General features: G+C 52.3%; 1 protein-coding gene across 2 annotated transcripts; it reads right to left on the bottom strand.

Annotated features, from left to right (window-relative positions):
- Positions 1-1,293: 1,293 nt before the first annotated feature.
- SARS2 (seryl-tRNA synthetase 2, mitochondrial) lies at positions 1,294-25,491 on the bottom strand. 2 transcript variants are annotated; one of them, XM_077318496.1, is made up of 17 exons: positions 25,209-25,491; positions 23,076-23,171; positions 22,728-22,757; positions 21,140-21,280; positions 20,610-20,664; positions 20,391-20,454; positions 15,968-16,073; positions 14,004-14,051; positions 11,105-11,213; positions 10,514-10,559; positions 9,966-10,053; positions 8,588-8,700; positions 6,710-6,803; positions 5,625-5,717; positions 4,396-4,461; positions 2,710-2,925; positions 1,294-2,292 (listed from the first exon to the last, which is right to left on the bottom strand). In XM_077318496.1, exons 1-17 carry the CDS (start codon positions 25,467-25,469, stop codon positions 2,176-2,178), a joined length of 1,743 nt encoding a protein of 580 aa, XP_077174611.1. In that variant the 5' UTR covers positions 25,470-25,491; the 3' UTR covers positions 1,294-2,175. The 2 variants fall into 2 exon arrangements, with proteins under 2 accessions (XP_077174611.1, XP_077174612.1); XM_077318497.1 differs by lacking the exon at positions 2,710-2,925.
- Between the last annotated feature and the right edge of the window lie 1,951 nt (positions 25,492-27,442).

Consider the following 27,442-nt stretch of genomic DNA (forward strand, 5'->3'; position numbering starts at 1 on the left):
TACTAGAGCGCATAAAGGCTGACCTATCACTGGAAGGCAAAGGCACCAAACTCCGGCTCACTTGCTTTGGCCGTATCATGAGATCCAACTCAATGGAGAGAGGAATTATGCTAGGCCTGGCCAGTGGACAAGGGAAACCAGGATGGCAAAGAACACGGGGGTGAGAGACGATCTAAACGGACACTGGCCAGAGCATCATGCAAGCCAAAGAAGTGGTGCAAGATCAGAAGACATGGAAACAGGTAAGCCACAAGATCACCAAGAGGCAGACATGACTGAATGGCTAACATCATCGTCATAGAGGATGGCCCCTCGGGTTGGATGACTGTGGGAAACAGAGGGTTGGACTAGATGGACCCTGCTGGGTCAGACCAGGGAGGGCCCATCCAGTCCAGCCTCCCGTCTCACCCAGGGGCCAGCCAGTTCCTCTGGAGGGCCAGCCACAGGGCAAGGAGGCCGAGGCCTTCCTAAGGACATCAGGGGAGCCCTGCTGGGTCAGACCAGGGAGGGCCCATCCAGTCCAGCCTCTTGTCTCACCCAGGGGCCAGTCAGTTCCTCTGGAGGGCCAGCCACAGGGCAGAGAGGCTGAGGCCTCCCTAAGGACATCAGGGGAGCCCAGCTGGGTCAGACCAGGGAGGGCCCATCCAGTCCAGCCTCCCATCTCACCCAGGGGCCAGTCACTTCCCCTGAAGGCCCAGCCACAGGGCAGAGAGGCTGAGGCCTTCCTAAGGACATCAGGGGAGCCCTGCTGGGTCAGACCAGGGAGGGCCTATCCGGTTCAGCCTCCTGTCTCACACAGGGGCCAGCCAGTTCCCCTGAAGGGCCAGCCACAGGGCAGGGAGGCTATCCTACACCACAAGGTTGTTGTGGAGATAAACTAGAACCTTCTACATTAGCGAACCCCAACTTGTGGGTCGCGAAGGATACCTTTCCCCCCCCCCTTTACAACACAGTTCGGGTGTCATTGTCTCGTTGCAGAGAAACAAGCTCAGGGTTCCCATTGATTTGTCATTGTCATGAGTTAAAATTTCCATGAAAATAAAATGTTCCTTATGTTCATTGTTGTGGCGTGTCTGTATCTTATTTTGAAGGTATGTTTAAACATTACCATAGCGTTCAGAGAGCGTTAGGGCAGTGGTTGAGGGTAGAGGAGTAAACTACCCCCCCCCCACCGGGCCTCAGTAAAATTGTCAAGCGTTGAGTGGTCCCTGGTGATAAAAAGGTTGGGGACCACTGTTCTACATGGTCCTGAGGAAGAGAAGCCTCCAAAGAAGACGACCACGAGGAGAGAAATAAGCTTCTCCTTCCCTTGTTAATGAGATTCATGCACCTACATGACTTAGGCATTTAAAAAACCCTCAACAAGGCTTACGAAAAGTGGGAAAGCAGAACGCAGGTCCTGAGTGATCAAAACAAGTCCTCTGTTCCCGATCAACCAGCCGCCTTTATTAGGGCAGCATCGGTTCCCGTTTTTATCAGCCACTCTGTCCATTTTGGGAAAAACCAAGACTGCCCCCCTCGCCGTCAGAAGGGATCCCGGCCTGGCAGGTGTGATGGGGGGTGAGGAGGACAAGGCAGTGGAGGAAAGCCGGCCCCCAGCCCCACCACCTCCAACTGGCTGGCGATCCCTGGAGAGTGCCCAGGAGGCACACCAGAAGACCCGTCCCCAACACAGATGCCAGCGTACAGTGGGACTAGGGGGGGAGAGGCATGCGACATGGGGAACCCGGCTCTGTGGGGAAAGCTCTGGGCGTATCCAACTCCCTCCCCTCTGTCCCCTGGGACGGACGTCAAGTCTCCACCTTGCCCCCGAGACTGTGAGCCTTCCCCAGCCAGTGTCTTCCACAGAGGGAGGTGCACGGGGATCAATCAGAACTAGATTTAAGGCTGCCCCCCCTCGCTCTTCCCAGCATTGACGCCTCACTTGCCCTCCGAGACTGCCTGCCTGCCTGCCCTCCCCGCCACCCTCACCCCCAGTCTGGGTCATGAGTAGGGTTAGGCGCTTTGGCGCCCGAAGTGGCCATTCGCTCCCTATGCAGCCAGCGCCGCCATGCGGCGCTGGCTGCGTTGGGAGCGAATGGCCACTTCGGGCGCCAAAGTACCCAACTCTAGTGATGAGAGGTCAAGCCCTCCCCCACTTTCTCCCAGCCCAGCCCAGGTTTCCTGGCTGCCGGGTCAGCACTTCCGGGACTGGTTTGGGCCGATGTATTTCAGCGGGACGTAGCCAGGCTTTCTGATGACCTCCATGCCCATCAGCGGCTGCAGGACCTCCGGCACCCGGACGCTGCCATCCTGCAGGGAGGAGAGCAGAGGGACAGAAGGTTAAGTGGCTGGAGCAGGCCCAGAGCCTCCTTCTCACAGTCTCCGTCACGGGTTCCCCACATGGTGCTCCTGACAGCCGTTCTGTGGCATCTTCCACGTGTTTTTGGAAAGTACTGTCCGGTGGGGCCACTGCCTGGAAAGGCTTCTTGTTGGCCACTGGAGATTGGATCGGCCGTGCGGGTTTTTTAAAAGGCTGCTTTGGCAGTAGCTGCCCCCACCACACAAGGAGCCAGCTTGGGGTATTGGTGAAGAGCGGCAGCTTCTAATCTGACGAGCCGGCTTTGATTCCCCGCTCCTCCGCGTGCAGCCAGCTGGGTGACCGTGGGCTTGTCACAGTCCTGATAATGCTGCTCTCACAGAGAAGTCCTGTCAGAGCTCTCTACCTACCTCACAGGGTGTCCTGTTGTGGAGAGAGGAAAGGAAGCTGGCTTTGAGATTCCTTTTGGACAGTGAAAAGCGGGATATAAAAACCAACTCCTCTTCTTCAGCGTTGCTGTGTGACCGACAGGCAGCTGTGGCAGCTGTTTTGTGGCTGGCTCTGCCTCCTGCAGCAGCTGCTCTGTGGATGCCCCCATCATGCCTTCTCCAAATTTCTAGAGCATCCTGTGAGCATATACAGAACGCCCATGTCACCCTTGTTTGGATGGGATGGGTTTCTGAGTTGAGTCCTGCTGCCAATCGAGCTGGGAGAGTTAGCTTCCCTCGGGCACCCCTCCTGGCTGGCCCCTCCCCTCAGGATGGCACTGGGGGATGCCTGTTGACTTTTACCCGTGGAGCCCCCAAGAACCCTTCCTGCTACCTCCCTGCAGAAAGAGCCCAAACTTTTTTGCATGAAGAAAAGCTTTTTTTTTTTTTTTTTGTACTCTGTACTTACTACCCAAAGGAGCCTCAAAGTGGCCGGCCTACAATCCCCTTCCCTTCTTCTCCCCAGAAAGACACCCTGGAAGGTGCTGAGAGAGATCTGAGAGAACTGCTCTGTGAAAACCGCTCTGGCCCAAGGTCACCCAGCTGGCTGCATGTGGGGGAGGAGTGGGGAATCAAACCCGCTCTCCAGATCAGAGGCCATCGCTGTTCAACCACAACACCATGCATGAGCACAATACCAACACAACTGTCACACAAGGTTGCTGTGAGGTTCTTGGATGTGGGCAGGGCAATGTGTGTATTTTTGCAGCTGGCCAGAGAGGGGAGCAATGGAAAAGGGACTCCTCAACAGAGAAACAGGTCTTGTTTGTGAGGTAAAGCGACAGGAGGGCGGAGCAGGCCTTCACGGTCTTTGGAGGGGCAAGAGGACAACTCTCACCCCGGCCTCCTGCTTCCCCCATGCAAGGAAAACCGTCTGCAGCACAAACACCCTCCCACAAAATTCTGCACTCTCTTTCACGTGGCATAATTTTTTAAAGCCAGCAAAGACTTTTTTGTTTCATTTGACACTCCCTCAACAACCCCACCTTCCTGACCAGCCATTTTTATGTTGTGCATGTATTTTAACTCTTTAGTATTTCATTAATTAATTAGATTTTTAGGCTGCTCACCTAGTGGGCTGGCTCCTTTTTTAAAGAAACTCTCAGAGAAATGGTTTTCTCAGTGTGCGATGGGGAGGGGGCTGTTGGTTTTAATGGTTCTTACAATGTAATTGTGTCTCACGTGTCAGGGATCCCAGCCCTTTCGGGCCTGTGGGGACATGGGGCATTCTGACACTGTGTGGAGGACGCAGCCACAAAATGGCTGCCAAAGGGAGGTAGCACAGATCACAAAATGGCTGCCATGGCTTAACAATAGCCACCCAGGGAAGATCCTTGTGCTGTGGGGGCAGCTGCTGCTCAAGCCACACTAAAAGAAACAAGTGCACAGCCAATCAAATCTCCAAAAGCCAGTCCTGGTCCCACCTACTTCCAACAACTTTTCTGGGACTTGCCATTGTGAGCACAGCAACCACACCGGGGACCTCTGCTGTGTTGTTCCTTGCCTCCTTAGGCCTTGTAAGAGGGGAGATATAAACTTGGTAAATAATGATTATAGCTATACAGGTGCGTCCTGGGCACACAGAACATTTCAGATGCCGGAACAAACCTTGCACTGGTTGGACTCGAGGAGGGCAATGAGCATCCTGGGGATGGCGCAGGCTGTGCCATTGACCTGTGGAGAAATGAGAGAGAAGGTGGAGGGTCTTGTATATCTCTCCCCCCCCCCATCAGCCAGAAGGCCCTCTGGGACGTATCGTCAAGTTAAAATCATAGAAGGGACCTCTAGTGGGATCTAGTCCAACAACCTGCATTATACAGGAGGTTTAGGGTGGCATAAGAACCTAAACTAAGATCATGGCATCCGGCCCTCTCAATTCCTGGCAAATAGATGGGGAAGAAATGGAGGTAGTGACTGATTTTATTTTCCTGGGCTCCAAGATCACTGCAGATGGGGACTGCGACAAAGAAATTAAAAGGCGCTTGCTCCTGGGGAGGAAAACTATGGCAAATCTAGACAGCATCCTAAAAAGCAGAGACATCACCCTGCCAACAAAAGTTCGTCTAGTCAAGGCTATGGTCTTCCCAGTTGCAATGTATGGCAGTGAAAGTTGGACCATAAGGAAGGCCAAGCATCAAAGAATTGAGGCTTTTGAACTCTGGTGCTGGAGAAGACTCTTGCGAGTCCCTTGGACTGTACCCCATCCTCACTTGGACCTTTTGTACCCAGCCACAGGGTCTTTGAAGGCCTGAGCTTCAGACGACGGTGCTTGAGCCACCTCCTCACTGCTTCCAGACATCTGGCTAAGGGTTCTGCAGGAGAATCAGGGCGGCCAAACACCAGGAGGCCTGCCTATGGATGACATCCCAGCCAGAACATCTGCACCAGGTGAGCAAGAGGGCACATGAAGATTGGAACAAGGACTGCTCCTTGTGGGACTCCATGTGTAAGCTGGTGGTGGCTTGACTCTCTCTCTCTATTGCAGCAGTCCTGCCTCTCACGGTGGCCAGCCAGTTCCTCTGAACGGACAACCACGGAGGCAGAGGCCGTCCCTGATGTTCCCTCCTAGCAGTGGGATTCAGAGGACTAGTGCTTCTAAGTGTGGAGGTTCTCTTTGATCACTGAAGGGCAAAAGGGGACCAAGGGCCTCTGAGCAGCCTTCTGTGCCTCCTGCCCCAAACATCTCCCATCTCACTGCTCCATGAACAAGCCCTTCAAGGAAGCCGATGTCTGGCTGGCACCTGGACGGGAGACCTCCCAGGGGTCCCCACGTCTGCCCCCCTGCCCCGCAGTCCGAAGACGCAGGCCTAAACGTGTCAGCAACAGCCGGCACTCACCGTGTGGGCGTAGTGGAACTGCCCCTGCTTGTCGTAGTACATGACGTTCAGCCGCCGGCTCTGGTAGTCAGTGCAGTTGGAGACGCTGGAGATCTGGGCAGGGGGAAGGCCACGGTGGGTGAGGGTCGAGGAGCCAGAGCGTTCCCTGCACTCTCGGAAATCATTCTGACCTGCCCTTGAAACGGGGACGAGGACAGCCGGGCAGACGAGGGACCTCCCCTCCCGCCATGATGCAGGACGGCAGGAAGGAGGGTTGGGCCCTTCGGCGTCCGAAGTGGCCGTTCGCGCCTGAAGCAGCCAGCGCTGTGGCCCAAGCCTAGTAGGAAGGCCACAGGCTGTGATCCCAGAGGCAGTGGAGGAGAGGCGGGTCCTTGCTGGGAAGCCTTCATTGCTGCTCTGGCCGGCGCACCCGAGCACAGCCCTTAGGGCCCCTTCTTTGGACGGAGGGCTGCCTGCTCACGGCCGGGGCTGCAGCAGGGCCCCACGTTTGGGGCGCCCTTGAAAGAGGGGAGGGAAGCCGCCTCCTGGTCCAGACGCAGGTGACAAAGCCAATGCCGGACCCGAGCGGCTGGCCTGATGTCAGCTGGAGCTCGGGAGCTGAGCAGGGCTGGGAGACCGCCCAGGATGCCCAGAGGCAGGCAAGGGGCAAGGAGACGCAGTTCCCAGCAAAACAATGTTCCTGTCTGGTGGGCACAGCTCACAGTTCTATTGAGGGGGCCTGACTGGGGGGGGGGACAGACCCTGAATGGGTACCCCACCAAACAAACCAAGCATCGGTCCCCAGGATGCCTCTGAATGGCTTCGCTTGAGAAGGAAGCTGTGGGATCCGGCCCGCTTTTCCCAAAACCACCCTGACTGTAAAGCAGGGGTAGTCAACCTGTGGTCCTCCAGATGTCCGTGGACTACAATTCCCATGAGCCCCTGCCAGCATTCGCTGGCAGGGGCTCATGAGAATTGTAGTCCACGGACATCTGGAGGACCACAGGTTGACTACCCCTGCCGTAGAGGATGAGGCCCGACAGGCTGTCGCGTGCGAAATGCCTCCGCTAAGGGGCAGGCCCGCTTCCTCCTCCTGTGCCACTCACCTCTCCGTACGTGCCTCGGCCCGGCATCCAGGCCTCGATGTCAAACTTCCGATAGGCAGGCAGGCCCAGCTCCTGCGTGGGCATATCCAGGACCCTGTTGGGAAAGAGAATGCGGCTGAAGGCCCTCGGCTCCGTTCCTTGAGGGGGCTGGAATCCAAGTCAGCCTTGACAATTCAGACAGGCAACTGGCTCTCCAGGGTTTCCTTCCCATCCCCTGCTGCAGGGGTCCTCACCGGGGTGCCCACTGAGGGGCTTTAGAAACCGAGTAGGGCCAGGTGGGTCTCTCATGCAACTGGGCTTGGGACTGCCTGTCAGAGATCTGAAGTACTGTGCAGATTAAAAATAACATGGCGGCAGCAGCAGACACTACAGGGTTGGTTTTATTCTGTGTGATATTCCTCTTCCCAGTGCATTCTTCCCTCTGCACTTGGGCTTTGTGTGTGTGTGGGGGGGGAGAGGGCTCCACCTCCTTCAGCAGCCATTTTGTGTCTGACTCCGCCTCCTGCTGCAGCCATTTTGTGGTTGTGCCCACCATCGTGTATCAGAATTCTAGTGGTGCCTGGCCCACTGCCTGGCCCTTTTAAACTGGAGGTCCCGGGGATCGAATCTTGGGCTTTGTATGTGCCAAGCAGATGTTCTTCCACTGAGCCACAAAACCCTCCCTTCCGCTACAAACTGTGGCTGGCTGTGGACAGAGACACACACAAAATACAAGCACCAGATGTGCTTGGGGAACACTTCCGCCCCCCCCCCAAGCCCCCTGACTTATCCCCAGCACCCAAAGGCCTTTCATGTTTCAGGTGTTTTAGGGAGCCCTGCTGATCCACCACCCTTCCCTCGGCCCCTTAACAATTAGACTTTAACGAGATGCTGCTGGAACAAGGTGCAGCAGCCCAGCCGGGGACAGCGCTGCAGAAAGAGCTTGTTCCCGCTGACAAATCAGCCAGCGGGCGAAGGAGCCGGAAAGGCGGGTGAGCACGTGACTCTGCCACTGCATCGTTGAGAGGGTCTGAGGATGAGAACACAACTGGGGCCCGGTTAGGAGCGGCCAACGTGTTTCCAGGTGTCCTTTGGAGCAGCTAAGCCCAACCAGAGCGGCTGGCTTCCAGCTGGGGCTTCTCTGGGCCTGCTGGTAGAGCTCTCCGAGACACGGCCAGACGCTCGAGGGGGAACCCGAGAGATTTCGAACTGCTGTGCCAGGTGACCTGCCAGGTGACCTGCCAGCCGAGCCACAGCGAACAAGGATCCCCCCGACCCCACCATGTGGCTGGCATGAATCCCGTCATCCCTGCCATGGGCAATTAAGAGCAATTCGCACGTGGAAATGGCAGCAGCTTCAAGAGGGAACTGGAGAAACATCTGGAGCAGTCATCTCTCTGTGGCTATCAGCCCTAAGGTCTGCATGGAGGGATGCTCCGTCTTCTTGTTGCTTGATTTATAGCCTGTTACGAGCCATCCGGGCAGCGGCGGGCTATAAATCAATTCAATTAGTCTTGGGGGGGAAGAGTGGGAGGGCTTCTGGAGTCCTGGCCCCACTGGTGGACCTCCTGATGACACCTGGATTTGGGTCACTGTTTGACAAAGAGGGTTGGACTGGAGGGACCACTGGCCTGATCCAACATGGCTTCTCTTATGTCCTTATGTCTGGGGCAGAGATGCTCTGTCCCCTTAGCACTTGGGGTGGGGGCAGCACTGGGAGGGCTTCTGGCACCTGGGTTTTAGCCACTGTGTGGACAGGCCAGTGACCAGATCCAACATGGCTTCTCTTATGTCCTCATAGGAGTCACTCTGGCTAGCAGGGATCCCACTGTACCCCGTGAGTCACACCGGCTACCAGAGACCCCACCACAAGCACCACAAGCACATGCGTTCTCTCACATGTAGTGTAGTCCCAGTTCAGAGAAGATCTCTTTCTGCAGAGCCAGAAACTCTTCCAGCAGGGCAGCGCTCTCCTCGCCGGTCTCGTTTGCTGTAATCCCAAACATTTCCACCTGAAAGAGGCAGGGGATAACAGCTTCAGTAAGCTCATGGGGCTGATCCTGCATTCAGCAGGGGTTTTGACCAGATGGCCTGTCTGGCTCCTTCTAACTCTATGACTCTAAGCACAGGACACGAGAAACTTGGAGGAAGGCAGAGCCAAGGCGACAGGGCCCAGTTCAACAATTCCACATCTACAAGGAAAGGTCGAGGGACTTAGGAATATTCTGCCTGGAGAGGAGGAGGTTCAAAGGGGACAGGATGGCTCTCTTGAAATATATGAAAGGTCATCACTTACAGGAAAGCAGGGAAAGGTTCCTGTTGGCAGCAGAGAATAGGACCCACAGTAAAGGGTTTAAAACCTAATGAAGAACGATATTGGCTAGACAGAATCATAGAGTTGGAAGGGAACTCCAGGGTCATCTAGTCCAACCCCCTACAGAATGCAAGAAATGGCCACAAGAAATGGCCACAAGCCCACCCATGGTGACCCCAATTTCATGCCCAAGTGATCCCCCACCACCACCCAAAAAAATCCCCAGAATCCAGCCTGGCCTGGAGGGAATTCACCTACCATCCCACAGTGATGATCAGCAATTCCCTGGGGAGGCAAGGAAGGGCCACAAGAGACAAACCCTGGCACATCCCTTCCTGTCCACCCACTCACCATCTGCGTCAGTTCACAGAATCAGCATTTCTGTCAGATTACTATCTAGCCTCTGCTTTAAAACTTCCAAAGTAGGAGGACCCACCAACTCCCAAGGAAGCCTGTTCCACTGAGGGACTGCTCAAACTATCGGGCTACTTCCGGATGTTTAGCTGAAAATTCTTTTGAATTAATTTCAACCCACTGGTTCTGGTCTGACCCTCTGGGGCAACAGAAAACAACTCTACTCCATCCTTTACATGAGAGCCCTTCAAGTACTTGAAGGTATCAGGGGGAAAAATGTCCACAATCCGAGTCATTCAGCAGTGGGATGGGCTGCCTCAGGAGGTGGGGAGCTCCCCCTCACTGGTGGTCTCCAAGCAGTGGCTGGACAGATCCTTCTCCTGGATGTTTGGGGCTGAACCTGCCCTGAGCAGGGGATGGACTAGGTGGCCTGTGGCCCCTTCCCACTCTAGGATTCTGCGATCCTGTTGTGCTCGCGTGAGGGTGGCAAGACACCTGCAGCCCTGCCTCACCAAAAGGCAGGATCCCCACTTCCTTTGCAGGGCATGCCAGCCAATGAGGACACAGACCCTGCCCTCCCCCTGCATTTCCAGACCCCTCCCCCTTTACCTTGGTAAACTGGTGCACTCTGTAGAGCCCCCACGGTTCCTTCCCGGTGTTGGTTTCTGCTCGGTAGCAGGTGCTGGCGCAGACCGTCCTGGTGGAGGCAAAAAGCAGAGGGGAGGGGGACTCAAGGCAAGGCAAGGCAGTCGGAGGAAGGAGCAAGAGAACAGCAGACGCCAGAGCTCAGGGGCTGAGCCGAGAGCGACCCTGAAGGGGGCTGCCGCTTGAAAGAAAATTGAGGTCCGAGTCCTTAGGACTAAAGTTACCTTTGACCGCGTAACTTCCCCCACCCCCCTCCGAAAACACTGGATCCCTGGAGAGTCTAGACCAGGGGTAGTCAAACTGCGGCCCTCCAGATGTCCATGGACTACAATTCCCAGGAGCCCCCTGCCAGCATTTGCTGGCAGGGGGCTCCTGGGAATTGTAGTCCATGGACATCTGGAGGGCCGCAGTTTGACTACCCCTGGTCTAGATATTCTGCGGCTGATGTTCTATTAGGGGTGAAAACCTAATAGCTCCAAATGATCTCCCAAGAGGGAGTGAAGCTTCCTTACCTGACCGGCATGTCTTCTAGATTTATGGCATGATCCATGAAGTAACCTGATAGGGATACAGGAGAGAAAAGGAATTTATGGGAAGAAGGGGGGACCTGGGAGGACCTCGTCAAGCTGCCTTCCACCGTGTCAGGCCATCAGTTTTTACCGTCTACTCAGACTGGCTCTCCAAGGTCTCATGTATCACCGACTCAGATTGGCAGCCGCTCCGCAGGGTCTCAGGCAGAGGTCTTGCACATCAGCTACTACCTGATCCCTTTTACTGGAGATGCTGGGAGTTGAACCTGGGGCCTTCTGCATGCCCAGCAGAGGCATATTCTCATTTGCCACTGAGGAACTTTACGGTGTGACTGAAGTTAAAACTGTGGCAACAATTGTTCTGTGGCCAGCTCTGCCTCCTGCAGCAGCCCTTTTGGCGCCACCCCCACTGTACGGTGCCAGAGTTCCTAATGTGCCTACCAGCTCAAAAAGGCCAGGGACTCCCCCCCCCACTATAGGTGTTCTCTCTCTCCACGTGGGGCAACCTAGACACCTCCCCTCTAGACTCTCTCCTGGGTGTGCGGCCAGGATGCTGGCCCTCTTCCGCCCTACCTGCAATCCCAACCTCGGAGGTGCCTGCCAGGTTCAGGTCTTCGAAGCGAGAAGGGTCTATGCTGTACACCTGGGTGGAGCTGGCGCCAGGGGGCATGCCGCAGCCTTCCTGGGGGAGGAACAAACCGATGGCTGCTCAGGGCTCAGATAATCCAACCGAGGAACAAGACGCTGAGTTGAGGCTCCCCCATGACAGGCGACAGATGGAACAGCGGCTGGAAACCACACCGGTGGAATTGGCTTTTGGTTAACTTCCTCAGCAGCCGGTACCCCAAAGGAATAAAGATCAATTTCAAAGATCCAAAGGTCTACTCCTGTATGTCAGGCCGATAATACGCTCTGCTAATTAAGAGTCTCTTGTGACGCAGGGTGGTAAGGCAGCCAACATGCTGTCTGAAGCTCTGACCATGAATCTGGGAGTTCGATCCCAGCAGCCGGCTCAAGGTTGACTCAGCCTTCCATCCTTCCGAGGTCGGTAAAATGAGTACCCAGCTTGCTGGGGGGGTAAACAGTAATGACTGGGGAAGGCATTGGCAAACCACCCCGTATTGAGTCTGCCATGAAAACGCTAGAGGGCGTCACCCCAAGGGTCAGACATGACTCAGTACTTGCACTTTTACCTTTACCTTTATGCTCTGCTAACAGTATCAATGCAAATGTATGTATCAAAAGCCCTCAGTTCACATTCAACATACACATTCACATCATGAATTTTAGACACTGGGCCAGAAAGAGAAAACGCTGCTTGAATTCTTATTTGTACCTTTTTTTATATTATTATTATTATTATTATTATTATTATTATTATTATTATTATTATTGTTATATTTATATTTAAATCCCGCCTCCCCCCGAAGGCTCGATATATACCTGCCACTTTAGTCACTGAATGTGTATGCTGAATGTGAACTGGGGGCTTTTGATACACAAATGTGCACTGATACTGTTAGCAGAGCATATTATTGGCCTAACAGTGGATTTTTGGTTTGGGTCTGAAAAAGAGCAACACACAGTGAGATTTGAACTCAGCTCTCCCCAGTCCTAGGCCAGCGTTCTAACCACCATTTCACTGTGCTGGGAGCTCCCTGCCAAGTCATGACCTTGCTTAGCTTCTGAGATCTGACAGTACCAGGCTATCCCATGCCACCTTCCCCCTTCATGAACAATTATTTACTTGACATGGAACTGGCAGATGGTCTTCTCTGCAGGGTCTTCCTTAGGGGTCTCCCTGCCAAGTTCCGACCCTGTTTCTGAGCTCTGATGTGACCATGCTTGGCTACTTATTGGGAATTAACAGACTGCCTTCAAGTTCCAGTCATCTGACATTCTGGGCCATGCTCTCCGAATGTCCCCCGAGGAGCCAGCTGGAGTTTCCTCAGGCAATAGCAGCACACAGAAAAGACCACACGCAAAAAAACATATGTTTTGTGTGTCTGTATACAATAATACAATAAGTCGTTAATCCCCTTTAACACAACACTTCCAGGAATAGCAGCAAGGAACGGGAACATTTCATGTTGTTACTTTGAAAACTCACAAAGCATCAGCGCAAACATTCTGATTTACAGGACGTTTGTTACAGGAAGACGGCTTCTTTATCAACAGGGTTATCAGCACTGTATCCCAACGGTCTCATTACATCCTGGGAAATGGGGCCATTTCGGTCATTCTGTGTTCTATGGTAGTCAGATGCACAGATGCACTTTAAATGTATTAATGAGCTTGTAAGGCACCTGGCTCACAGAGGGCAAGTCTCAGTTACTGACTCTTGTTAACAACATGGATGTTGACAGCCAGACTGGCTAGGGATACTGGTTTTACTGGGGGGCGGGGAGGACACATCATCTGGGCATTCTGCAGGGGGCCCCTTCCAACTCGATGATTCTACGATCAGAAGATACAAGAAGAATTCCTCTTGCAGTGGCTTAGTAAGTATTTTACAGAAATGTATTCTTAGGAAATAGTAATTATCCAATCCAACCTTGGTTATAAGTTAAGAATTATAGGCACAAGCCACAATGAGCCTGATTCCACCGAGAGCTGATGTTCTGTTATTTTGGTGAATGTTGTTGTTCTTGTTGTATTTGACCGCCCCTTGGCAGAGCCAACTTGGCTGTCCAGTTTAGTTCTTATATCTTCAACATTCTTTTTAACCTTTTAGCTCGGGCTTTTTCAACCACGGTTCTGTGAAGCCCTGGGGTTTCTGGACAGCCCTCGAAGGATTTCCCAAATGGGTGGGAGTTTATTAATTTTTATACATTTTTAAAATGTGTTAGACATTTACCATATATATGACCATATATGGTCATGTTGACCCAACCACCCCTCCCAAAATGGCCAATGAGGGGCCTGGAAGGGGTGGGAAAGGGAGGGGCTTCGAGTGGGAGTGTCCACAGTTCTGCTTCCCAACCCTGTCATGCCAATTCTGGAGTTGATCGAAGCGTGAAGAATGTTCTGGGGGATTCTCAAGGGTAAAAAATGTTGCGGAAGGCAGATAAAGCTAATGCTGCAGAAGCAACAGGCTTTATTAGTACTGGATCCTGTTCAGTGCATTTTTTTTGAGAATTTTTCCTCTGCCAAAGACTGGATAATAAACAGGGCTTGTAATACTTGATTAACAATGCACTGTATTATTGTGTATGTACACACGCAATTTTTTTTTTGCTGTGACTACCTGGAGTTTGACAGTGGGGGAGGCAGTGGGGGAGGAAAAACGGAGCACAGCAGAGAGGCCTGACGGGCACAGAAGTAGATCCGACCGGCTCTGTCTTCTGCCCTGTGGCTCCACAGACAGAAGGGCTCATGTGGGATCCAGAACTCACTCAGCCCCTGCCTAAAAGTAGTTCAGCCACCACCGCTGTAAACAGGAAGCCCACAAGGAAATGGAAAAAAACCTTACAAAGACAGCTCCTCGAAGTAGGTCAGGGACAACCATCGGAATGAAGTCCTACGGAAAGAGAGAGGAGAAGGGGAGGCTTCAGTGCAGGGCCTGTGGAGTGAAACACGCCCTCCGATATGCAGCCATCCAGGGGAGGCCAAAAAGGTGCATGGAGGCCCCACAACTACCTTGAAGAGGAAATTCTGGGAGCAAACTGCTGGCATAGCTAGGGAGAGAAATGACCGGGCCATGGGGACTAAAGGGAACCTCCATGTTCAGAGGCAGTCAACCTCTGAATGCCAGAGCCAAGAGGCAACATCAGGGTAAGGCCTTGGCCTCTATAAGCACTGTTGTTGGCCTTCCAGGGGATCTGGGTGTCCCCTGTGTGAGATGGAAGGCTGGACTGGATGGGCCCTCCCTGGTCTGACCCAGCAGGGCTCTCCTTATATTCTTATCAGGGGAAGGCCTCAGCCTCCCTGCCCTATGGCTGGCCCTCCAGAGGAACTGGCTGGCCCCTGGGTGAGACGGGAGGCTGGACTGGATGGGCCCTCCCTGGTCTGACCCAGCAGGGCTCCCCTGATGTCCTTAGGAAGGCCTCGGCCTCCCTGCCCTGTGGCTGGCCCTCCAGGGGAACTGGCTGGCCCCTGGGTGAGACGGGAGGCTGGACTGGACGGGCCCTCCCTGGTCTGACCCAGCAGGGCTCCGCTGATGTCCTTAGGAAGGCCTTGGCCTCCCTGCCCTGTGGCTGGCCCTCCAGAGGAACTGGCTGGCCCCTGGGTGAGACGGGAGGCTGGACTGGATGGGCCCTCCCTGGTCTGACCCAGCAGGGCTCCCCTGATGTCCTTAGGAAGGCCTCGGCCTCCCTGCCCTGTGGCTGGCCCTCCAGGGGAACTGGCTGGCCCCTGGGTGAGACGGGAGGCTGGACTGGATGGGCCCTCCCTGGTCTGACCCAGCAGGGCTCCCCTGATGTCCTTAGGAAGGCCTTGGCCTCCCTGCCCTATGGCTGGCCCTCCAGAGGAACTGGCTGGCCCCTGGGTGAGACGGGAGGCTGGACTGGATGGGCCCTCCCTGGTCTGACCCAGCAGGGCTCCCCTGATGTCCTTAGGAAGGCCTCGGCCTCCCTGCCCTGTGGCTGGCCCTCCAGGGGAACTGGCTGGCCCCTGGGTGAGACGGGAGGCTGGACTGGATGGGCCCTCCCTGGTCTGACCCAGCAGGGCTCCCCTGATGTCCTTAGGAAGGCCTTGGCCTCCCTGCCCTATGGCTGGCCCTCCAGAGGAACTGGCTGGCCCCTGGGTGGGAGGCTGGACTGGATGGGCCCTCCCTGGTCTGACCCAGCAGGGCTCCCCTGATGTCCTTAGGAAGGCCTCGGCCTCCCTGCCCTGTGGCTGGCCCTCCAGGGGAACTGGCTGGCCCCTGGGTGAGACGGGAGGCTGGACTGGATGGGCCCTCCCTGGTCTGACCCAGCAGGGCTCCCCTGATGTCCTTAGGAAGGCCTCGGCCTCCCTGCCCTGTGGCTGGCCCTCCAGAGCAATTGATGGGCAGTCAATTCCAGGAGGACCAGCCAAGACCAGGTGGTCACTGGGTGCCTTACAGGGAGTGCTGAATCCGAAGAGCCATGCTGTGATCCAGTGGGATTCCTCTGGCAACAGCACAAAACCCAGATTGCTTGGAAGAGAGTTAATGAGATCCCAAGAACCCACGCTGTGGCTTGTCGGTTGCACCCATGCTCACGGATGGGGCGCCCTCAAAAGAACACAGACCATGTGGAAGAGAAGCCCCCCCCTCCCTCCATGAAATACAAAAGGCCCCATTCTTTTCCAGAAGTGGGGGAAACTTTGATATACCCCAAAGCCTCCCTTCGTGTGAGAGGGAATGCAGGGCCAGGCTCCGTTGGGCCCTCCCTAACCAGCTGTGGGCCAGGCTGGTTCTAACCATTCACCAGCGCTCTGTCTACACCGTGACTGAGGCCTATGCATTCCCGGTACCTTTTTCACCAGCTTGTTGAGCGTGAACTGCACCAAGGCTTGTTCAAGGAGGGCCCCTGGGCCTCTGAGGTAGTACGACCGGTAGCCCGAGATGTGGGACAGGCGCCTAAAAAACGCAGAAGAGGGGGGGGGGAATATTAAGATTGATCTGCTGGGGGGAAGAAGACTCAGTTTCCATACCCTGCTTTTCTGTACCAGAAGGAGTCTCAAAGCGGCTTCCAGTGGCCTTCCCTTTCCTCTCCCCACAACAGACACCCTGTGGGGTGGGTGAGGCTGAGAGAGCCCTGAGATTACTGAAGAAGAAGAAGAGTTGGCTCTTATATGCCGCTTTTCTCTACCCAAAGGAGTCTCAAAGCAGCTTCCAATAGCCTTCCCTTTCCTCTCCCCACAACAGACACCCTGTGAGGGAGGTGGGGCTGAGAGAGCTCTGACAGAACTGCTCTGACAATAGCTCTAACAGGACGATGACTAGCTCAAGGTCACCCAGCGGGTTGCATGTAGAGGAGGAGTGCGGAATCAAACCCAGCTCACCAGATTAGAAGCCACCGCTCTTAACCATGGCACAAAGTTGGCAGATACAGATACAGGAGCCTTTATTGGCATAATTGGCACAAAGTTGGTTCTCTGTAATCTGCAGCTCGTCTCATTCATATAGACAAGCCAGGAACACACAGACACCTGGAGAACTGGGTTTGATTCCCTGCTCCTCCTCCACGTACAGCCAGCTGGGCAATGTTGGACCAGTGACAGATCTCTCAGAGCTCTCTCAGCTCCACCTACCTCACAGGGTGTCTGTTGCAGGGAGAGGAAGGTGACTGTAAGCTGCTTTGAGGCCTCTTCAGTAGTAAAAAGTGGGGTACAAAAATCCCAGGTCGTTGTCTTTTTGTTCCTTTCAACTGTGAAAGCACTCAGAGCTTGAATCTGCCTTCTACTGAGTTACACCCACGGGTCCATCAAGGCAAGCTTTCCACAGACTTCAGAGAACTGAGCCTTTCAGCTGGAGATGAACCAGGGACCTTCTACATACCAAGCAGTGGCACTTCCACTGAGCTCCAGCCCCACTTGATAGCTCTCCAGGGTCTTCTGCACAGGTCTGTCCTATCTGCTCTTGCCTGGTCCTTTTATCTGGAGATATCGGGGATTGAACCTGGGACTGTCTGCATATTGAGCAGATGCTGCACCGCTGAGCCACAGCCCCCTTGAAGCAGCAGGGCTCTTCTAGCACCCTTGCGAAGGCCTCAGCCTCTATAAGTCCTATTGTTGGCCCTCCGGAGAAACTGGTTGGCCCCTGGGTGAGACGGGAGGCTGGACTAGACGGCTCTTCTTACGTTCTTCATTATCAGCTTGAGGGCCATTAAGCAGCATAGCGGGCGAAGGCCATGCTGGTATCCTTGGCCTGTCTGGAGAAACTCGGGAGGGATACTGGCACTTCCTGTTTCTGCGGATGGCAGAAGTACCAGCCTGTGCCCAGCCAGTGAGAACCAGACGGCCTTAGCTGGTAGGGTGCCTTCCAGGGAATCTGAGCCCACAGTCCCTTGACACAGGTTAGCAGGTGGTGAATGGCGCTTCTGGTAACGGCTGCTTTCTTCTGCTTTGTCCAAGGTTTGGTGAAACAAGGCAGGTAGCAGCCTGATGTTGGAAAAGCACCTCAGGGAAGGGCTTGAAAATCAAAAGCTGCCTATCAAATATTTATTTCGGCTTGTCAATGCTCCAGGAATTAAAGGTGTTCCCAATCGGCTAATGGCCCCCTATGGATGGTTCCAGGGCCTGTGGGCATCTGGAAAGGCCGGGGCCCTATCGGGTGGGGCTCTTTGTTCCTGCATCACTCGACAATGCCCAGCCGTCCCCCACGGGGGCCTCTGCAAGCCCTGGACCTCTCTCCTCCACCTGTCAGGCTCACGCAAGCTCCTGAAAGGCAGACATGTCCCCCAGCAGAGTCTCAGAGGGACCAGATCTGCCACAAGGGGAAGGGGAAGGTGCTTTGAGGCAGGGATCCCCAATACAAGTTCCCAAGACAAAAAGAGCCACAGTGCCTAGATAATGTTGAATCAAACAGCCCAGCAGGAACTGCATGCGGCAAAATTACACAAAGATAATTTTATTTTTTCCAAACGCCCTTGTTGTCAAGTAGTTCCAGGACAGGAACCAACAATGGCTAAACAATACAACAATTAAAGTGACAAGGAATTATAATGGGAAAAGCCACCCGTTAGAGCTTGTTTTTGGCCAAATGCCCTCTTCAAAGGTGGAAGGAAACAGTCATCGCAGCTTGAATTTGGTCACATTGTTATATCCGGGTGCCAGTTCTGAGCCTTTGCAGCCGCTGTGAGCTGTGAGCTGTTTTGGTTTCAGCAAATGATTCTTTGAAGAAGGCATCTCGCCAGAAAACAAGCTCTAACTCAGGGGTAGTCAAACTGCGGCCCTCCAGATGTCCGTGGACTACAATTCCCAGGAGCCCCTGCCAGCGAATGCTGGCAGGGGCTCCCGAGAATTGTAGTCCACAGACATCTGGAGGGCCGCAGTTTGACTACCCCTGCTCTAACTGGTGGCTTTTTCAATCATAATAATTTATAACTTTGTCATATTGTTTAGCCATTATTGGTGACTATTCAGAAACTATTTGACAACCACGTTGTTTGAAAAGTTTTATCTCTGTGATGCTTTTCTTGAAGTCATTTTGCTAGGAGTGGGCAAACTGTGGCCCCCCAGATGTCCATGTGGAGAGGAGGGGAAGAAGGGCGGGAGCAGGCTGCGTGTTCCCCATCTTTTAAATCAAAGAGGGCAGGTCAGGAAGATTTTGTTTGCATTTGTTTCCAAAGGTGCTTGTCCCAGGGCTCCCTACCACCACCACCACCACCACCACCACAATGGGAACTGATGTGGCCCACTGGTGAGAGAATGAGCCCTGCTCCAGAAAGTCCCTGGTTCAAATCTCACCCCTGTCACAACCTTCTTTTAACCTAGCCAGTCTTTTTCAGACTCGCTTGATATGGGAGAAAAATGCCATCCCATTTTATATATGTAATTCTGTTACTTCTAGTCCCCCTTTCTGGCTTGGACTCAAATACTGACTCCCATGTTTCACCCCTGCTATGGGCCAGCCTAGGCTATCCAGGTCAAGGCAAGAGATGGTTTGCCACTGCCTGCCTCTGCCTCTGCATCGCAACCTTGGACTTCTTGAGTGGTCTCCCATCCAAGGCCTAACCAGGACCAGGCTTCCCCAGCAACAAGACAGTTCAGGGCTGAATCTGATAAAGAAAAGGCTTAACCTCCTCCAAACCCCCTCCCCTCCTGCAGCCATCTGAAAGCCATCTCGGAATCTGGCCACTGATTCTCAGCAGGTATTTGATTCACATTGAGAGAGTGGCCTTTATCCCCAGCAGATATTTTTCTCTCTGCTACAAAAGGAGTGGGCCTCTGAGACCACCAAAGAGCCATAAAACAATCAGTCAGTAACACAGTCATGCAGAAAAAAGAAGATGGATGTTTGGTTCCCCCAACCCCTTCAATTGCAAGGGTGTTAGGAAAACAGCTCATTTCTCTTCCAGCAGGTGGAGCTCTTAACAGAATCCCTCCACTGGCTTCCAGAGTGGGCTCCCTGCAGAAAAGCAAGAACCACAAAGGGGCCCAAGGGCACCTTTAAGACCAACTAAGGCATGAAATTTCAAGTGCATGCACTATTTAATATTAAGCTCAGAAATGTTTAAGAACCATAAAAGAATATCTCTCTGACATGCAGAAAACAGTTTTTATTTGTTTGTTTGTTTATTTATTGCAGTTTTATGCTGTCCTCAGTGACTACACCAGGAGTTTTTAAGGGTGGGTGGGTGGGATTCTTTACTCTTTTCACTGAGAAGCACAGAGCAGGATTCTCCAGTACCCAGGGGAGGAATAAGAACTATTTGCTGGCTGAGGATTCTGCCAGTATGAATACATTGTAGGGCCAGAAAGGGCCATAACAGATCAAAGAGGTTTTTAATCCCCACTTGAAATTAAAAAAAAATGTTGTAGACCACGGTGTACATCTGTATATGGAACCCTGAGGAAGATCAGTACGATCGAAACACGTCAGATCTCAGCTTGTTGGCATTACTGGTGTACTCCCCGAGATGTATTGTCTCTGAGGAAGTGTGGATGCACATGAAAGCTCATGCCTTAAATAAGACTTCGTTGGTCTTAAAGTTGCCCCTGGACTCTAAATTTGTTCTGAAACATTTTGTGTGTGCCAAACGGATATTCTTTCATGGTTCTTAAACATTTCTGAGCTCTAATAAAAAACTGTTTGCATTTTCCTACCTTTGGTTTTATCCCTAACCTTTGCGGTTCTCGCCTGTTTTCCAGGCTGGGTTTTTGTTTCCCTTTCCGTTCCTTGTCTCCTACAGACAGCCCTGCCCCAAGTCAGGCTCCAGCCTACTGCACTAACCTTTGCCGTATGATATCCAGTTTTTCTCCGATTTCCAGGTGTCCTTTCACCTTGAAGTCAAAAGCTGTTTTTGAGACAAGAGAAGCAGGAGGCAAGACACGGTTCAAGACAGGCACAAAAAAGAAATCCAGCCGCTCAAAGGCAGAGGAACTTTGCCCAGGAAAGGAGTAAGTGATCCCACCTCTTGGGGACTGAGGAACCATCTCCCCAGCTTCTCACCTGGTTTCTCACCGACAACATCCAACACCCGGGCTTGGCTCTCATCTCCAACTGGCTGGTGGGAGGGAAGGTCAAAGGTTCAAGCACAGACAGCTTCAAGCTCATGCAGCCCTACACTGTTCTCAGCCATGGATGCCACAGGCCTCCCCCTCCAGCCTGCCTTTCAGCACCCTGCCAATTCTGTAGTGAATTTCCTGCATTCTGCAGGGGGTTGAACTAGATGACCGTGGAGGTCCCTTCCAACTCTTATGAATCTATGTGAAGGGGGAACCTTTGCAGGTGAGGACCCCTGCCCCTCCACCAGCACGCTAACAAGCCTCCTATGGGGTGCAGAGCTGCCTTCTCCAAGGGCCCACCCACCTCCTCTTAGCACATCCCAAACAGGTCCTGAGGCTGCTATCTTAGGAAAGCTGGTGCAATTGGAGCCTTCCTGGCAGCAGTTCTGAAGATTCTAGAATCTCCCACCCAGGTGGGCTTCCTGGGACCCCCCACCCCAGATCAATGCCCTTTCTCCAGGCCACGCCTTTTACCACATCAGGGTGAGTCCTGTTGGGCAACTTGAGGGCATTCAGGTAGTAGTCCTCCTCCAGCTCCAGCTCCTTCTGGCGCAAGCGATTGATCCGGAGCCGGATCTCTCTCCCACGCTCCCGCAGGGCCTTGTAAGCAGGAAGCTGGAGGGAAAGAAAGGAGAAGGATGGCAGATCCAAGGCAAATGAAGAAAAGAACACACTTCAGAGTAAAATTTAACTGGGGGACAAATCCCCAGGGGCCCTGGCTACCCCGGACAATTCATGGGACTTATTTTTATATGTTCATTCTGTCTTGGCTGGCCTGTAAGACCTGGCCTCAGGACCTCCTTAGGAAGTGTAAACTTAAAGGAAACATTGTTACTGGCAGTTCCCACAACAGAAGTGGCTCCTAATTCTTAAGAACTGTAATTTTTACACCAGCTGACCTTTTTGCTCCTTTCCACTGTGGTTTTTAGTTCATGAAACTGCTCCGAATATACAAGACTGGCTGTGTATTAACCGTGCATTTCAGCTCGGGAGGGGGGAATACTTACATCAATGGCTGAAATTTTAAAAAGTTAATGAAATACAGACTACTTTCTCAGAACAGCTCATGGGATAAGAACTTGTTTCTCACCTTCAGTCGTTAACTTTGACCCTAATTATCTTTGCATCACACCTGAGTGAGCAGTGCCAAATAAGACACTTTCAGGGAGAGCCACATTAAAAAAAAATCAGCCAGTCCCAATAATTAGCTGATTAACATTATTCACTGTAATAATATAGAGCACTGGATCACTAATTTTTTTGCCCAAAGCAGAACTGAAAAACTCTAGCTCAGGGGTAGTCAAACTGCGGTCCTCCAGATGTCCATGGACTACAATTCAACATTTGCTGGCAGGGGCTCATGGGAATTGTAGTCCATGGACATCTGGAGGGCCACAGTTTGACTACCCCTGCTCTAGCTTGAATAAGCCGTGGCTAGGACTGCACAGCCCCAGAGGTCAGAAGAGCACACTCCTGCTTTTGACAGCATTGTGAGTTACTGCAGAAATGCCACTTTGGCACACATGGTCACCATGATGCCCACCAATTTCGCTTAACTTTCAGAAAGTGGGAGGGCCTACTGTAATGCAGAACTTCTTATTGGCTGCCCTCATTCAAATTAAAGGGTTTTCCACTGAAATACTGGCCACAACCCTGATAGAACAAGCAGAACGTAGTCACTGAGTAGTTCCATTTTCCCTTTAGACCTTCCTTCTTTTTTTGAAGTCTCCCTTCTCCTTTTCCCTCCCCAACCCCCGGGTTTTAGCCATTACTTTTTATTCCCCTCCTGTGACTCTTTCGCAAAGTGAGGAGGGAGGTATTGTGTTTAGCACCGCCGCCTGCTGCTGCCATTTTGGATTGAGCTCCACTTTCTGCGGCAGCCACTCTGGGGTGGCACTCTGTCTCAAGGGCATCCACATGCTCAAAAAGTTTGAGAACTCCCTGGGTTACTGCAATCTACCCTTACTGAAATCAGTGGGCTTTGACTGGAATAAGCTGGGAAAGCAATGTCACAGTTAGTCAGCCAGGGAGCAAAAATAAGGAGGGGAAATTCTGTTCTTACCGACTGCAAAGTAGTATTCTCATGACTTTTCTGGAAGTGGGAAGAAAAAACAGAAAGGTAATGTGTTTTTTTCCGTAAATAAATCCAACAGCACAATGTAGCAAATACTCCCAGTTATGTGCTCCCAAATTCAACCAGCCTAAAAATGTGGCTTTGGGACATCTTCACTGCACCTCCTCCCAGAGTTGTGATAGGTAATTTGACAACAATCACAACTTTGCCACCTCTGCAAAATCAGCTATTAGGGGAAGGAGACTACCACAGTTCCAACTGTGCATATTTTCCAGGCTTGTTTGTTGCACTGGCTGTGAGCTGCCCAGTGGGATAACTCTACAAGGGCAAACTCACCACAAGACTGTGCACGCTTGCAGCCACTTCTGCTTTCTCCGCATCGAGTTTTGTGATCTCTTCTTGCACCTCAACGAAATTCCTCCAAGTAGCAAGCTGGCAAGTGTTCATTTAAAACAAAAAGGAGTTATGAGCTGGACATACATGAAGACACAGAGTATCAAATAAAAATAAATCTGAATAAATAAATGAAAACGAACCAACTAGGGCCAAGAACATATGGATTTTAATAAAATTTTAAACAAATATCCTGCCACAAAAATAGCTAACGCAGTTTTGGCTTCAAACATGAAGCTGTCCTGCACTGCATCAGACCATTGGTCCATGAAGGTCAGAACTGTCTACCCGGAGTGGTAGCAGCTCTCTTGGGTCTCAGGCATTCACATAATCTGCTGCCTGGTCATTTTAACTGGAAATGCTGATTGAACCTGAGATATTTTGCATGCGAAACAGAGGCTTTTCTATCAAGCTTCATCAACAGGACAGAATCTGAAGGACTGTTCAAAGAACCAAGCCAGAAGTGGTAGACAAACCAAAACAAAATTCAGAGGAGGATAGTAAAGATGGTTGGCAGGGCAGGGAGGTGGAGGTTTGAAACAAAAGTGCAATGAGAAAGGTTGAAGGAACTGGGTAAGTTTGGCCTAGAAAATAGAAGGCTGAAGGGGAGCAAGATAGGATTTTTTGGATGGCAACAGGCCGTCATACCAAAAAGGGTAAAGATTTGTTCTTGCTACTTTGGATTGCTGCAAGACCAATCTAATGCGGAGGGGGGAACTGGCCTTTTAACTCTCTGGGAAAGTTCCCAATAGGCCTTGGAGGGCTGCCAACAATTTGGAGCAAGCAGTGCCAATCCCTGCAGCCCTGGGTTGAGGAAGAGAGAAAGAAGAAGAGTTGACAAGGCAGGTGGGACTGAGAGAGCTCTGACAGGACTGCTAAGTAACAACAGCACAATCAGGACTGTGACTAACACAAGGTCAGCCTTGTGCATGTGGAGAAATGGGGAATCAAACTTGGCTCACCATATTAGAAGCTGCTATTCTTAATCACTACACCCTTTTAGTAGCAACAATTATCTCACTCATTGCCTTTTCCTACAGTGGTGAGATAGCTAATGTCTTCAGGTCAGCTCTGATCTGAGCTTGAACCGCCACAGGGGACTCTCAGCTTGGTTTCCTTGTGATTCATTTAACTTTCCCATTTGAACCTGATCCAATGTGCTTAAGCTCCAGGACTATAAATGTTAGTTGTACATTAAGAGAAATGTAACAGTTTCTTAACAGAGCAATTTGACAATGGAATCAATTAATAAATCATTCAAACCTGATGGGATGAGGTCAACTTGGTAGGTACAGTTATCAATCAGACCAATCTGCTTTACTTTGTAACCTTGGGCAATTGTTCCTCCTCTTAGCCTAATCCAGCCTTTCTCAACTCTTTTACTATTGAGAAACCACTGAAACATTCTTCAGGCTTCAGAACCCTCATAAGTGACACGATTCTGCAGAATGTAATTAGGAAGTATAGCTGTGTATATGCCCACCAGGGGCCCTTCCACTTCCCAGACCCATTGTGGGCCATTTTGAGAGGGGGAGCAGATCAACATGATCATTTACCTGAAAATTTTTACAAATATATCAAAAATTAATTAACTCCCACCCATTCAAGAAACCCTTCCAGGGCCATCAAGAAACCTCAGGGTTTCACAAAACTCTTGCCTAATCTACGTCACAAGTTTCTAGAAAGAATGGAGCACAAAACTACAAACACCAGCCACAGCTTTTGCAAGAAGGGTGGGATTAAAACAGGGGTAGTCGACCTGTGGTCCTCCAGATATCCATGGACTACAAAGGACTAAAAGATACCACGTAGATACACTTTACAAATTGCATTCAGAAGGTGCAAACAGAAGCTCTGGGTGTTCAATGTTTGACTGTCCTATGTTTCATTGCTACGCTACTGACTACGTGTCAAGTGACCCCTAAACCTTTTTACTGGAACACGGGATTTAAATACTTTAGATAAATTAACGGAAATTCGGGGGGGGGGGTGCAAATCCTGTTTGTGCCAACTGCTCTCTGAACACCCCCAAAACCTTCCCTGAACACCCACGAACTATCCCCGCAAGGCGCTTACGATCCGGCGCAGATCCCCGGGCGCCAGGGGCCCCTTGCGCTTCTCCAGCTCCTGCTCCGCCTCCTCCTGCCGCGTGCTCAGCGACTCCATGTCCAGGCACGGCCGCGCCGTCCACCCGTTTTGCACGTACTCGTACAGCCGGCTTTTTCTGGTGGCGGCGGCGGAGTCACTCTCCGTCCTCCCCGGCGGCCGCTGGAGTCCCCGCGGCAGGACTCTCCATTGCCGCCCCAGACCCCGGCAGAGCCTCATGGGCGCCGCCATGTTGGGAGGTCATGTGACACCGCTGCCCCCGGCCAATGACAGAACACCGCCTACCGGGCGGTCCACCGGCGGGCCAATCAAAGGCGTCGGCATCCCCGCGGCTCTCAAGCTTGATGGCTACGGCGAAGGAAGGATGGAGAGAAAAGGACTGGGCGTTTTCATATCAAATAACGTCGCAAAAAGTCGGCAAATAATATTATAACTGAGCTCCAGACCATAGAGATCAGCTCCCCTGGAGGAAATGGCTCCTGGGGCGGGCGGGCTCTCGTGGCCTTGTACCTGCTGCAGGCGCTCCCATCCCAACCCCTGTGCCCTCCCAGGCTCCAGCCCACCCACAAATCTCCAGGCGTTTTCCAACCCAGAGCTGGCAGTGCAATGTCTTAATCATGTTCAAATATCTCCCCCATCCTTTAGAAAATTAACTAGCTCAGCATTAGGAATTTATTTATTTATTTGTTTGTTTTTTGTTTATTTATATACCACCCTCCCCGAGGGCTGAGGGTGGCTTACAGAAAACAGGAAAGGATACAGATAACATATGGTAACAGGTGACAGCAGTAATAATATCATAGCAATAATAACAAGATCATAACAATAACAAAATAGAAATTGCAAGAGCCTCAGCTCAACTCTTACTGGGACCCAGTGGGTAAGGCTGATTAGTGTCAGTCGTCAGTCGTAGTGTGGGGGGCAGTTGGGGCCAATTGGAAGCGGTGGTTTGGGTCGACCTCAACCAAATGCCTAGCGGAGGAGCTCCCTTTTGCAGGCCCTGTGTTTAGGTTCCACCAGGGCACTGATCTCCTCTGGGAGCTCGTTCCACCAGGTGGGGGCCAGGATGGAGAAAGCTCTGGCCCTGGTTGAGGTCAAGCGGGCTTCCTTGTGGCTAGAGACCACCAGGAGATTGGAAGTAGTAGAGCGCAAGGCTCTACTGTGAGGAGTGTAGGTGGAGAGGCGGTCCCTCAGGTATACTGGGCCCAGGCCACGTATGGCCTTAAAGGCGATAACCAACACCTTAAGCCTGATTCGGAATTCAACTGGGAGCCAGCGCAGCTGCTGGAGGATGGGCCGTATATGGGACCTCCGAGGTGTTGCTGTGAGGACCCTGGCAGCCACGTTCTGGATCAGTTGCAGTTTCCGGGTCAAGGATAAGGGCAGGCCAGCGTAGAGCAAGTTACAGAAGTCCAGCCTACAGTGACCGTTGCATGGATCACTGTGGCAAGGTGTTCAGTGGCCAAGTAGGGCGCTAGTAATTTGGTTTGGCAGAGGTGGTAAAATGCCAGCCATGCTACCGTCATGATCTGAGCCTCCATTGAGAGGGAGGCATCAAGTATCACTCCCAGATTCCTGGCGGAGTGGGCCACTTTTAGCTGCACTCTATCCAAATTGGGTAGGCTCGCTTCCTCACTTGGACCTTTCCTGCCCAGCCACAGGACCTCCGTCTTTGAAGGGTTGAGCTTCAGACCACTCTGCTTGAGCTATCCCATCACCGCTTCCAGGCAGCTGGCTAATGTTTCTGGGGGAGAGTCAGGGAGGCCATTCATCAGGAGGAAGCGGTGGGTGTCATCAGCATATTGGTGACAACCCAGCCTAAACATCTGCACCAGCTGGGCAAGAGGGCGTATAAAGATGTTAAATAGGGTTGGAGAGAGAATTAAATCGGGTTGGAGAGAGAAATTAGGAAATTCCTGCAGATTTTGGAGTGGCGCTTGAAAAAAGCAGCTGCAGGGGCGAGTGAATTCAGAAGAGCTGGTTTTTATATCCCATGTTTCATTGCCAGAGTCTCAAAGCAGACTACAATTGCCTTCCCTTCCTTTCCCAACAGACAGGTGGGGCTGAGAGAACCCTGATATTACTGCTCTGTGAGAACAGTACTATCAGGGCTGTGATGAGCCCAAGGCTGCATGTGGAGAGGCGGGAATCAAACCAGGCTCTCCAGATTAGAACCTGCTGCTCCTAACAACTACAGCACGCTG

The sequence above is a fragment of the Paroedura picta genome, unplaced genomic scaffold, assembly GCF_049243985.1.
Source record: "Paroedura picta isolate Pp20150507F unplaced genomic scaffold, Ppicta_v3.0 Ppicta_v3_sca21, whole genome shotgun sequence".
Lineage (NCBI taxonomy): Eukaryota > Metazoa > Chordata > Lepidosauria > Squamata > Gekkonidae > Paroedura > Paroedura picta.